This window comes from Triticum aestivum, chromosome 2A, assembly GCF_018294505.1.
Source record: "Triticum aestivum cultivar Chinese Spring chromosome 2A, IWGSC CS RefSeq v2.1, whole genome shotgun sequence".
Classification (NCBI taxonomy): domain Eukaryota; kingdom Viridiplantae; phylum Streptophyta; class Magnoliopsida; order Poales; family Poaceae; genus Triticum; species Triticum aestivum.
Genome location: NC_057797.1, coordinates 632,381,649 through 632,395,727, shown reverse-complemented (window position 1 = coordinate 632,395,727; position 14,079 = coordinate 632,381,649). Strand labels below are relative to the sequence as shown.

Sequence of the window (14,079 nt, the reverse complement as noted above, 5' to 3'; positions counted from 1 at the left end):
TGGGCTTGAGTTTGTCCTTTTTCTTGTCCGGCAGGCGTAGAACTAATTCGCCAACGTTGTAATTTTTGGCCCGTACTTCTCTGCTTTGGTATCTTCGAGCTTGCTGTTGATAGAATGCGGAACGGGCTTTCGCCACGTCACGCTCCTCCTCTAATGCGTCCAAACTGTCCTGCCAATCGAGCTCGGCTTCTCTTTCCTCGTACATGCGCACTCGAGGTGAGTCATGAATTATGTCGCAAGGCAGAACTGCCTCTGCGCCGTACACCATGAAGAATGGTGTGTATCCGGTGGTGCGATTCGGCGTGGTCCGCAGCCCCCAGAGTACGGAGTCGAGCTCCTCTACCCAGTGCGTGTTAGATTCCTTGAGGGACCGCACTAGTCTGGGTTTGATGCCGCTCATGATAAGACCATTTGCACGTTCGACCTGGTCGTTAGTTTGTGGGTGATAGACGGAAGCATAATCGAGCTTTATGACCATGTTTTTGCACCAGAGTTTTACCTCGTCGGCCGTAAAGTTCGTGCCATTATCAGTGATGATGCTGTGGGGGACCCCGTAATGGTGTACAACCCCGGATATGAAGTCTATCACAGGTCCGGATTCGGCCGTCTTAACAGGCTTGGCTTCTATCCATTTGGTGAACTTATCCACCATGACCAGTAAGTATTTGTGCATGTGGGTTCCGCCTTTAAGGGGTCCAACCATATCAAGCCCCCAGACCGCAAAGGGCCAAGTGATGGGGATAGTTTGGAGGGCGGTGGGTGGCATATGGCTTTGGTTTGCAAAGAGCTGGCAGCCGGTGCATCGTTGGACTAAGTCCTGAGCGTCTGCCCGGGCCGTCAGCCAATAAAAGCCTGTACGGAAGGCCTTGCTTACCAGGGACCGGGCTGCAGCGTGATGACCGCCGAGTCCAGCATGGATTTCAGCCAGGAGATTCCGCCCCTCCTCTTCGGAGATGCACCTTTGAAGGACTCCGGTAGTGCTTTTCTTATAAAGCTCTCCCTCGTGGACTCTGTAGGCTTTGGATCGCTGCACTATGCAGCATGCCTCATTTTGGTCCTCGGGGAGTTCCTGCCTAGTAAGGTAGGCGAGGAATGGTTCTGTCCATGGGGCGATGACGGCCATTATTACGTGGGCTGAAGGTGTTATTCCAATGGCAGAGCCTCCGATTGTGTCCGAATGTTCGGTGTCGGGCAGTGCGGTTGGATCATGGCTGTTATTGTTCGGCTCCCCTTCCCATGCCACGGATGGCTTGAAAGGCCTTTCCAAGAAGATGTTGGGGGGACTACATCGCGTTTTGCGCCGATGCGTGCCAGGACATCTGCCGCCTGATTATTTTCCCGGGCTATATGGTGAAATTCAAGTCCCTCGAACCAAGCTGACATTTTTAGGACGGCATTGCGGTAAGCTGCCATTTTCGGATCCTTGGCATCGAAGTCTCCATTTATTTGGGAGATTGCAAGGTTCGAGTCCCCGCGCACCTCTAGGCGTTGGATGCCCATGGATACTGCCATCCGGAGACCATGTAGAAGGGCCTCATATTCGGCTGCATTGTTGGAGTCCGTGTACATAATCTGTAGTACGTATTAAACTGTGTCTCCTGTGGGGGACGTCAAAACGACGCCAGCCCCCAGTCCAGCCAACATTTTGGAGCCGTCGAAATGCATGATCCAATTTGAATATGTGCCGTACTCTCTAGGGAGTTCGGCCTCCGTCCATTCTGCGACGAAGTCGCCCAAAACTTGTGACTTGATGGCTCGTCGTGGCTTATAAGTTATGTCGAACGGGAGGAGCTCGATGGCCCATTTCACAATCCGGCCCGTTGCGTCACGGTTGTATATAATGTCGTTAAGTGGTACTTCCGAGGCTACTGTTATTGAACACTCTTGAAAGTAGTGTCGTAGCTTCCGGGATGCCATGAATACCGTGTTGGGGAACGTTGCAGAAAACAAAAAATTTCCTAAGGTTTCACCAAGATCCATCTATGAGTTCATCTAACAATGAGTGGTCGGATGCATCTACATACCTTTGTAGATCGCGAGCGGAAGCGTTCAAAGAACGGGGATGAGGGAGTCGTACTCGACGTAATCCAAATCACCGGAGATCCTAGCGCCAAACGGACGGCACCTCCGCGTTCAACACACGTACGGTCAGCGTGACGTCTCCTTCTTCTTGATCCAGCAAGGGGCAAGGAGAGGTTGAGGAAGTTGGCTCCAGCAGCAGCACGACGGCGTGGTGGTGATGGAGCAGCAGTACTCCGGCAGGGCTTCGCCAAGCTCTATGGAGGAGGAGGATGTGTTGGAGAGGAAGAGGGAGGCACCAAAGGCCAAGGTAAGAGGTCCTCCATCCCCCCCACTATATATAGGGGGGCCTAGGGGGGCGCCGGCCCTAGGAGATGCAATCTCCTAGGGGGGCGGCGGCCAAGGGGTGGGGGGCTTGCCCCCCAAGCAAGGGGGCGCCCCCCCTTTAGGGTTTCCCCCACCCTAGGCGCATGGGCCCTAGGGGAAGTGGCGCCCCAGCCCACTTTGGGCTGGATCCCTTCCCACTTCAGCCCATGGGGCCCTCCGGGATAGGTGGCCCCACCCGGTGGACCCCCGGGACCCTTCCGGTGGTCCCAGTACAATACCGGTGACCCCGAAACTTGTCCCGACGGCCGAAATAGCACTTCCTATATATAATTCTTTACCTCCGGACCATTCCGGAACTCCTCGTGACTTCCGGGATCTCATCCGGGACTCTGAACAACATTCGGGTTACTGCATATACATATCCCTACAACCCTAGCGTCACCAAACCTTAAGTGTGTAGACCCTACGGGTTCGGGAGACATGTAGACATGACCGAGATCGCTCTCCAGTCAATAACCAACAGCGGATCTGGATATCCATGTTGGCTCCCACATGCTCCTCGATGATCTCATCGGATGAACCACGATGTCGAGGATTCAAGCAACCCCGTATACAATTCCCTTTGTCAATCGGTATGCTACTTGCCCGAGATTCGATCGTCAGTATCCCAATACCTTGTTCAATCTCGTTACCGGCAAGTCACTTTACTCGTACCATAATGCATGATCCCGTGACCAGACACTTGGTCACTTTGAGCTCATAATGATGATGCATTACCGAGTGGGCCCAGTGATACCTCTCCGTCACACGGAGTGACAAATCCCAGTCTTGATCCGTGTCAACCCAACAGACACTTTCGGAGATACCCGTAGTATACCTTTATAGTCACCCAGTTACGTTGTGACGTTTGGTACACCCAAAGCACTCCTACGGTATCCGGGAGTTACACGATCTCATGGTCTAAGGAAAGGATACTTGACATTGGAAAAACTCTAGCAAACAAGCTATACGATCTTATGCTATGTTTAGGATTGGGTCTTGTCCATCACATCATTCTCCTAATGATGTGATCTCGTTATCAATGACATCCAATGTCCATAGTCAAGAAACCATGACTATCTGTTGATCAACGAGCTAGTCAACTAGAGGCTTACTAGGGACATGTTGGTGTCTATTATTCACACATGTATTACGATTTCCGGATAACACAATTATAGCATGAATAAAGACAATTATCATGAACAAGGAAATATAATAATAATGCTTTTATTATTGCCTCTAGGGCATATTTCCAACAGTCTCCCACTTGCACTAGAGTCAATAATCTAGTTACATTGTGATGAATCGAACACCCATGGAATTCTGGTGTTGATCATGTTTTGCTCTAGGGAGAGGTTTAGTCAACGGATCTGCTACATTCAGGTCCGTATGTACTTTACAAATATCTATGTCTCCATCTTGAACATTTTCACGAATGGAGTTGAAGCGACGCTTGATGTGCCTGGTCTTCTTGTGAAACCTGGGCTCCTTGGCAAGTGCAATAGCTCCAGTGTTGTCACAGAAGAGTTTGATTGGCCCCGACGCATTGGGTATGACTCCTAGGTCGGTGATGAACTCCTTCACCCAAATTGCTTCATGCGCTGCCTCCGAGGCTGCCATGTACTCCGCTTCACATGTAGATCCCGCCACGACGCTCTGCTTGCAACTGCACCAGCTTACTGCCCCACCATTCAAAATATACACGTATCCGGTTTGTGACTTGGAGTCATCCAGATCTGTGTCGAAGCTAGCGTCGACGTAACCTTTTACGACGAGCTCTTCGTCACCTCCATAAACGAGAAACATTTCCTTAGTCCTTTTCAGGTACTTCAGGATATTCTTGACCGCTGTCCAGTGTTCCTTGCCGGGATTACTTTGGTACCTTCCTACCAAACTTACGGCAAGGTTTACATCAGGTCTGGTACACAGCATGGCATACATAATAGAACCTATGGCTGAGGCATAGGGGATGACACTCATCTCTTCTATATCTTCTGCCGTGGTCGGACATTGAGCTGAGCTCAATTTCACACCTTGTAACACAGGCAAGAACCCCTTCTTAGACTGATCCATATTGAATTTCTTCAATATCTTATCAAGGTATGTGCTTTGTGAAAGACCTATGAGGCGTCTTGATCTATCTCTATAGATCTTGATGCCTAATATATATGCAGCTTCTCCAAGGTCCTTCATTGAAAAACTCTTATTCAAGTAGGCCTTAATGCTGTCCAAGAGTTCTATATCATTTCCCATCAAAAGTATGTCATCTACATATAATATGAGAAATGCTACAGAGCTCCCACTCACTTTCTTGTAAACACAGGCTTCTCCATAAGTCTGCGTAAACCCAAACGCTTTGATCATCTCATCAAAGCGAATGTTCCAACTCCGAGATGCTTGCACCAGCCCATAAATCGAGCGTTGGAGCTTGCACACCTTGTCAGCATTCTTAGGATCGACAAAACCTTCCGGCTGCATCATATACAATTCTTCCTTAAGGAAACCATTAAGGAATGCCGTTTTGACGTCCATTTGCCATATCTCATAATCATAGAATGCGGCAATTGCTAACATGATTCGGACGGACTTTAGCTTCGCTACCGGTGAGAAAGTCTCATCGTAGTCAACCCCTTGAACTTGTCGATAACCCTTAGCGACAAGCCGAGCTTTATAGATGGTCACATTACCATCCGCGTCTGTCTTCTTCTTAAAGATCCATTTATTTTCTATGGCTCGCCGCTCAACAGGCAAGTCAGTCAAAGTCCATACTTCGTTTTCATACATGGATCCTATCTCGGATTTCATGGCTTCTAGCCATTTGTCGGAATCCGGGCCCGCCATCGCTTCTTCATAGTTCGAAGGTTCACCGTTGTCTAACAACATGATTTCCAAGACAGGGTTGCCGTACCACTCTGGTGCGGAACGTGTCCTTGTGGACCTACGAAGTTCAGTAGCAACTTGATCTGAAGTTTCATGATCATCATCATTAACTTCCTCTCTAGTCGGTGCAGGCACCTCAGGAACATTTTCTTGAGTTGCGCCATTTTCCGGTTCAAGAGGTAATACTTCATCAAGTTCTACTTTCCTCCCACTTACTTCTTTCGAGAGAAACTCTTTCTCTAGAAAGGATCCATTCTTGGCAACAAAGATCTTGCCTTCGGATCTGAGGTAGAAGGTATACCCAATAGTTTCTTTAGGGTATCCTATGAAGACGCATTTTTCCGACTTGGGTTCGAGCTTTTCAGGTTGAAGTTTCTTGACATAAGCATCGCATCCCCAAACTTTTAGAAACGACAGCTTAGGTTTCTTCCCAAACCATAATTCATACGGTGTCGTCTCAACGGATTTCGACGGAGCCCTATTTAAAGTGAATGCGGCAGTCTCTAAAGCATAGCCCCAAAAAGATAGCGGTAAATCGGTAAGAGACATCATAGATCGCACCATATCTAATAGAGTGCGATTACGACGTTCGGACACACCATTACGCTGAGGTGTTCCAGGCGGCGTGAGTTGTGAAACTATTCCACATTTTCTTAAGTGTGTGCCAAATTCGTGACTCAAGTATTCTCCTCCACGATCTGATCGCAAAAACTCGATTTTTCTGTCACGTTGATTCTCAACCTCACTCTGAAATTCCTTGAACTTTTCAAAGGTTTCAGACTTGTGTTTCATTAAGTAGACATACCCATATCTACTCAAGTCATCAGTGAGGGTGAGAACATAATGATAGCCACCGCGAGCCTCAACGCTCATTGGACCGCACACATCAGTATGTATGATTTCCAATAAGTTGGTTGCTCGCTCCATTGTTCCTGAGAACGGAGTCTTGGTCATTTTACCCGTGAGGCATGGTTCGCACGTGTCAAATGATTCATAATCAAGAGACTCTAAAAGTCCATCTGCATGGAGCTTCTTCATGCGTTTGACACCTATGTGACCAAGGCGGCAGTGCCACAAGTATGTGGGACTATCATTATCAACCTTACATCTTTTGGTATTCACACTATGAACATGTGTAGCATTACGCTCGAGATTCATTAAGAATAAACCATTCACCATCGGAGCATGACCATAAAACATATCTCTCATATAAATAGAACAACCATTATTCTCGGATTTAAATGAGTAGCCATCTCGAATTAAACGAGATCCCGATACAATGTTCATGCTCAAAGCTGGCACTAAATAACAATTATTGAGGTTTAAAACTAATCCCGTAGGTAAATGCAGAGGTAGCGTGCCGACGGCGATCACATCGACCCTGGAACCATTCCCGACGCGCATCGTCACCTCGTCCTTCGCCAGTCTCCGCTTATTCCGCAGCTCCTGCTTTGAGTTACAAATGTGAGCAACTGCACCGGTATCAAATACCCAGGAGCTACTACGAGTACTGGTAAGGTACACATCAATTACATGTATATCACATATACCTTTTGTTTTGCCGGCCTTCTTGTCTGCTAAGTATTTGGGGCAGTTCCGCTTCCAGTGACCACTTCCCTTGCAATAAAAGCACTCAGTCTCGGGCTTGGGTCCATTCTTTGGCTTCTTCCCGGTAGCTTGCTTACCGGGCGCGGCAACTCCCTTGCCGTCCTTCTTGAAGTTCTTCTTACCCTTGCCTTTCTTGAACTTAGTGGTTTTATTCACCATCAACACTTGATGTTCCTTTTTGACTTCTACCTCTGCTGATTTCAGCATTGCAAATAATTCGGGAATGGTCTTTTCCATCCCCTGCATATTGAAGTTCATCACAAAGCTCTTGTAGCTTGGTGAAAGCGACTGAAGGATTCTGTCAATGACTGCGTCATCCGGGAGATTAACTCCCAGCTGAGTCAAGCGGTTATGTAACCCAGACATTGTGAGTATGTGCTCACTGACAGAACTATTTTCCTCCATCTTACAGCTGAAAAACTTGTCGGAGACTTCATATCTCTCGACCCGGGCATGAGCTTGGAAAACCATTTTCAGCTCTTCGAACATCTCATATGCTCCGTGTCTCTCAAAACGTTTTTGGAGCCCCGGTTCTAAGTTGTAAAGCATGCCGCACTGAACGAGGGAGTAATCATCAGCACGTGTCTGCCAAGCATTCATAACGTCTTGGTTCTGTGGGACGGGTGCGTCACCTAGCGGTGCTTGTAGGACATAATCTTTCTTGGCAGCTATGAGGATGATCCTCAGGTTCCGGACCCAGTCCGTATAGTTGCTGCCATCGTCTTTCAGCTTGGTTTTCTCTAGGAACGCGTTGAAGTTGAGGACAACGTTGGCCATTTGATCTACAAGACATATTGTAAAGATTTTAGACTAAGTTCATGAAAATTAAGTTCATCTAATCAAATTATTCAATGAACTCCCACTCAGATAGACATCCCTCCAGCCATCTAAGTATAACATGATCCGAGTTAACTAGGCCGTGTCCGATCATCACGTGAGACGAACTAGTCAACGTCGGTGAACATCTTCATGTTGATCGTATCTTCTATACGACTCATGCTCGACCTTTCGGTCTTCTGTGTTCTGAGGCCATGTCTGTACATGCTAGGCTCGTCAAGTCAACCTAAGTGTTTGCATGTGTAAATCTGTCTTACACCCGTTGTATGTGAACGTTGGAATCTATCACACCTGATCATCACGTGGTGCTTCGAAACAACGAACTGTCGCAACGATGCACAGTTAGGGGGAACACTTTCTTGAAATTATTATGAGGGATCATCTTATTTACTACAGTCGTTCTAAGCAAACAAGATGTACAAAACATGATAAACATCACATGCAATCAAATAATAATAGTGACATGATATGGCCAATATCACATAGCTCCTTTGATCTCCATCTTGGGGCTCCATGATCATCTTGTCACCGGCATGACACCATGATCTCCATCATCATGATCTCCATCATCGTGTCTCCATGAAGTTGCTCGCCAACTATTACTTCTACTACTACAGCTAACGTGTTTAGCAATAAAGTAAAGTAATTTACATGGCGTTTCTCAATGACACGCAGGTCATACAAAAAATAAAGACAACTCCTATGGCTCCTGCCGGTTGTCATACTCATCGACATGCAAGTCGTGATTCCTATTACAATAGCATGAACATCTCATACATCACATATATATCATTCATCATTCATCACAACTTTGGCCATATCACATCACAGAACACTTGCCGCAAAAACAAGTTAGACGTCCTCTAATTGTTGTTGCAAGTTTTACGTGGCTGCAATAGGGTTCTAGCAAGAACATTTTCTTACCTACGTGAAAGCCACAACGTGATTTGTCAACTTCTATTTACCCTTCATAAGGACCCTTTTCATCAAATCCGCTCCAACTAAAGTGGGAAAGACAGACACCCGCCAGCCATCTTATGCAACTTGTGCATGTTAGTTGGTGGAACCGGTCTCACGTAAGCGTACGTGTAAGGTTGGTCCGGGCCGCTTCATCCCACAATACCGCTGAAGCAAGATAAGACTAGTAGCGGCAAGAAAGTTCAACATCTATGCCCACAACAAATTGTGTTCTACTCGTGCAAAGAGAACTACGCATAGACCTAGCTCTGATACCACTGTTGGGGAACGTTGCAGAAAATAAAAAATTTCCTACGGTTTCACCAAGATCCATCTATGAGTTCATCTAACAATGAGTGATCGGATGCATCTACATACCTTTGTAGATCGCGAGCGGAAGCGTTCAAAGAACGGGGATGAGGGAGTCGTACTCGACGTGATCCAAATCACCGGAGATCCTAGAGCCGAATGGACGGCACCTCCGCGTTCAACACACGTACGGTCAGCGTGACGTCTCCTTCTTCTTAATCCAGCAAGGGGAAAGGAGAGGTTGAGGAAGATGGCTCCAGCAGCAGCATGACGACGTGGTGGTGATGGAGCAGCAGTACTCCGGCAGGGCTTCGCCAAGGTCTATGGAGGAGGAGGATGTGTTGGAGAGGGAGAGGGAAGCACCAAAGGCCAAGGTAAGAGGTCCTCCATCCCCCCCACTATATATAGGGGGGCCTAGGGGGGGCGCCGTCCCTAGGAGATGCAATCTCCTAGGGGGCGGTGGCCAAGGGGTGGGGGGCTTGCCCCCCAAGCAAGGGGGCACCCCCCCTTTAGGCCTTGTTCGGTTACGCCCAGCCCGGCGAGGTTTTGGGTCCAATCCACGCGGGTCCGCAGGGATTACCCCCGCCGGGGAATAAACCCGGCCCATCCAGTTTTTCTCGTTCGGTTAAGCCCCGCGTTGTATTTCCCCGGCCCAAACCTCTCCAAACCCATGCGGGAAAATCATCCACTAGCACCCCGTGGAAGGAATCCCCGAGCGAGGCGCTCGTCTCATCTCTCCCGAGCGACAGAAGCGGCGGCAAGGAGGCGGCGAGGACGAGTGGACGGTGGCGGCGCAACCTACCCGGAGGAGGAGGGTGCCCTCCTGCTTCGACGACCTGCCACGAAGCCCGCCAGAACCCTAGCCTCTGATTGTCCCATCTCCCCCGCCGCCCCCTTGCCGCGGGCCTGCGGCCGGAACCCTAGCTCCGGAGACGTGGTTGCTGCAGGCGAGGAGATCTCTGGTTAGTTCTCTCTCTCCCTCCTCCCCCCTCCCTTCCACCGCCTTTCTCTCTAGCAGCACTGATTTGCCCCCTCCATGAAAACCTAGACAAATATTGATCTGTCTTCCCGAATGTGGTCGTCAAGGTCGAGACTTTTCTTGGGGTTTCCTAGGAACTAGCATCAATTGTTATTTCATGATTTGTCTTCCCGAATGTGGTCGTCAAGATCTGTCTTCCCGTTGTTAGTAATTTGTACTGGAGTCAGCAGTACAATTTTGTGTTAGTAAATGGAGTCAGCAGTACGATTTGGTGTTAGTAATTTGGATTTGTTTTATTTTTCTCGACATAATTATTGTAGTAGTAGTATAATTGTTAGTCTATCTCTTGGTATAAAGAAGGACTATCTAATCTGGAGGAACAACAATGCATGTTGTTTTTGTTGCTGGCTGCTGATAGTACAGTATGATGTTCGTCCCAAAATGTAGTATGTGAACCTAATCTCTATTAGCAGCAGAGCACATACTTCCAAAGATTTTTTATGTCCGAACAAAAGATACTTCGGGTATGATCATTGGTAGATTATATAATTGTTCTCTTCATGGTGGGTGATCATCATCTGTTCTTCATTGGTACACATTGCAGTTGTCCTTTTTTCTAGTGTTGTCCTTTTTGTTAGATGATGTTCCAATGCCAGATATTTTGATGATGCCAGATATAAGCTAGCTTCGCCGCCTCACAGCTACAGCAAGACCCTGAATTGGGCAGCATCGTGAAGGACAAGGTAGATTAATCCTCTTGTTTTAATCTTCTCCTTATTCATGTATTGTTGGTTATTATTGCTTGGTCGATAGATCTGTGTTACAAAGTGTTTTTTTGGTAAGCTGAGAGCTATGTTAATATCTTACATTACTAGACATTGTAGTTGTTGAAGAATTTTAGCTCTTACTGCAGTTTTTTTTGGTAAACTGTTTGTTTGTACAACTTGCACTCTTACTGTTTTGGTGTAGTAGTAATAACTAGCCACATTTTTCTTCTTTAGACTTGGAATGGATCCTGAAATGAGGGATCGTGTTAGGAAGGGGGAGGAGGAGGATGACGAAATGATGTTATTTGTTTTCCCTGCACTACATTTGATAGAGACCGATGGAGTTGTTCTTAGGGAGCGGAGGATTCCGCGTCATACATCATCGCTAACAGGCAAGATGTTTGTTAAGGAGTTACTCGAAGGGCACGTCAAAAACTGTCGGGTAGCATTTAGGATGGAGCCGCGTATCTTCAAATCTTTGGCTAATTATCTTCGAAGGGAGAAGTTGGTGAAAGATACCAGAATTAAAGTCGAAGAGAAACTGGCATCATTTCTGTGGATGTTATCCCATAATTCTTCATTTGAAGACCTTCAAGTTCGGTTTGGTCACAGCGGGGATACTTTCCATTGGCAAATGAAGAATTTCTTTGACATCATCCCTATTCTCTCCAAGCATTTTTTGAAGCCTCCAAATCCCAGTCAAGTGCATCCGAAGATTCAGTCGGACACGAGATTCTTTCCTTATTTTCAGGTTTTTGCTTCGCCAACTTTGATCCACATCGATAACTTACTCTTCATGTTATAGGTGCTAAGTTATAGTATTTCGTTGCAGAAATGCATTGGGGCAATTGATGGGACACATGTTCCCAAAACAATTTCAGGAGAAAAAGCCGCACCATTTAGAAATAGGAAAGGGACCCTAAGCCATAATGTTATGGTCGTGTGCGACTTTGACCTGAACTTCACCTTCATTTCTTGTGGCTGGGAGGGATCTGCTACCGATGCTAAAGTTCTCCGGTCAGCACTTAATAGTGGGTTTCATGTACCTCCGGGCAAGTTTTATCTGGTTGATGGTGGTTATGCCAACACACCTTACTTCTTGGCACCGTATCGTGGTGTTCGGTACCATCTGAAGGAGTTTGCATGCGGTCGCCGTCGACCCCAAAATCACAGGGAGCTATTCAATCTCCGGCATGCCGTGTTACGAAATCACGTCGAACGGGGATTAGGAATCTTGAAGAAGCGGTTCCCAATCCTAAAAGTGGGCACGCATCATCGAATAGAGAACCAAGTCAAGCTACCAGCAGCGGCGGCAATCTTACATAACATCATCCGATCTGAAAAAGGAGATGAGCGTTGGTTAGATAACCAACCAAACAATATACCTGTCATGAATTTTGTTGATCTTCCTGATGGTGATATTCCTCAAAATCATCAAATCAACCATGAAGGCGACAACCTTAGAGATGCCATTGCTCATCAAATGTGGGCTGATTATCGACATGCATAACTTGTCATTTGTAGTGTAGTAGTAATAAGTATAGTGTAGAAGTTTATGTTTTTTTTTCTGTTGTTCATGTCATGAATATTGTTCAGAAGTCACTATGATGACTGCTCGAGGGTCACCAAGGTTGAGCCTCCTCAAAAAAGCTGTCGAAAGGGATAGAGCATCACCTCCTACAAGCAGTGTGACAAAGAGGAGGAGAGGGTCTCTCAAAGGTAATAAACTAGCCGTGACTTTATTTCTCTTCTCGGGACATTATTTGCTTAAAACCAAAATAGTTAAGATAGAAAAAGGTACATTAACATACAATGTGGAAATGCAGAAGATAGAGCACAGTGGAATGCAAGCCTTGAGAAAGATCTTGTGGACTTGCTTCGTGAGCATGATACACCTGAACATAAGGGTCAAAATGGATGGAGCTCAGAAGCATGGAATACGATAGTGAAGAAATTCCACCAAAAGAATCCTTATGCTAGGTACGAGAAGAAGAAAATCCAAGAAAAGGAAAAAGAGTTGAAAAGAGAATACAAGATGATCAAAGAGATAAGGAAGCAAAGCGGCGTTTCATGGGACGACCGGCAGTGCAGGATTCTAGCGGATCCACCACTTTGGAAAAACATCATCATAGTAAGAATGTCATTGTTATTCCCTAAAAGTTTCATTACTTGTTGCATGCTCTAATATCATTTTCTTGTCAACTATGTAGTCACACCCTAAAGCTGGAAAGTTCAAGACAAAAGGCTTCCCTCTTTTTGAAGCTTTGGGAGAATTGCATGATGGTTAGTTATCAACTTCATTCATATACTCATGTCATTGTTTTATGTTTGTTTACTCTTCTAGTTTGAAATCTTATATTTGATTGTCACTTTAACTTGTAGGCCAAACTGCAGAAGGGACATATAACTTCACCTCTATCGAGTCATCACATTGCTCAACCCAATCAGATCTCGAGAATCTTGGAGGAGCTGGCAAGAATCAAGGAGAAACATTAGCTGATGGTGAGAATCTTGGAGGAGAAAGGGTGCAGATCGATGAAGATGTTGAGGAGGTTTACGTGCAAGAAAACATTGTTGTGGAGCCCGAGCAAACTCAACCAAATTTGGCTACTGTACCCTCAAGAAATGGAGAAGAGAAAGAACCAAAGAGAAGGAGGGGGCGAATGGTGATGTGGCTGCAATGATGGAGAAGTACTTGGAAATAAGGACGAAGCAGGTGGACGATGAGAGGAATAAGCCAAGGGTCATGGATGAGTACTCTATCAAAAACTGCATTGATCTGCTGAAAACAATGGAGATCACACTTGAAGAAGAAGTCAAGGCTTTTCGAGTCTTCAAGATCCCCGAGAACCGAGAGATTTTCATGAGTGCCAGACCGGAGACTGCTCTTATGTGGCTGAGAGCTGAAATGGAATAACTCAGGTACTCCTCTTTTCAATTAGTGCATGTTACTAAACTCCTTGCTAGCCATTTAGTCCATGTTGTTGTTGTTGCTGCTGCTGTAAAGACATTATTTTCTTCTGAAATGGATAGTTGTTTTAAATATATTTATGAAGTTCTTTTGCAAACTATTAGACTGACTGGTTATAGGAATACTTTGCTTGAATAATACAACCTTTTTTCAAATGATTGCTTGATGTATCGACACAGGTTGACAAGTGCTTGTGTTGTAGCTAGGCTAGGCTGATTTTCTTGTGGTTGTAGTAATTGTCTATTTCTAAACTGCTATGATGCCTTGCCCCTAGAAAATAAAAAGGGATGCTTTTAACATAGATCAGAGGATAGAGATTGATTTACCTACTGTTTATGTATGTTTTTCTCATTGTTTCCATTCCTGGAAATAAAACTGCCAAGTAT

General features: G+C 46.1%; 1 protein-coding gene across 1 annotated transcript; it reads left to right on the top strand.

The window, feature by feature from the left end:
- The first annotated feature begins 12,326 nt into the window (after nt 1-12,326).
- Nucleotides 12,327-13,639, top strand: LOC123191795 (uncharacterized). Its single transcript, XM_044604396.1, has 5 exons — nt 12,327-12,441; nt 12,549-12,853; nt 12,933-13,005; nt 13,105-13,274; nt 13,346-13,639. The coding sequence occupies exons 1-5, from the start codon at nt 12,327-12,329 to the stop codon at nt 13,637-13,639; spliced, it is 957 nt and encodes a 318-aa protein (XP_044460331.1).
- Nucleotides 13,640-14,079: the final 440 nt, after the last annotated feature.

What these genes read in the sequence shown, in the direction of transcription:
- LOC123191795 (XM_044604396.1), top strand. Translation starts at nt 12,327, where the DNA reads ATGATGACTGCTCGAGGGTCACCAAGGTTGAGCCTCCTCAAAAAAGCT. An exon ending in TTTGGGAGAATTGCATGATG is followed by an intron (nt 13,006 to 13,104) that starts GTTAGTTATCAA and finishes TTTAACTTGTAG; the next exon opens with GCCAAACTGCAGAAGGGACA. An exon ending in TCGATGAAGATGTTGAGGAG is followed by an intron (nt 13,275 to 13,345) that starts GTTTACGTGCAA and finishes TGTACCCTCAAG; the next exon opens with AAATGGAGAAGAGAAAGAAC.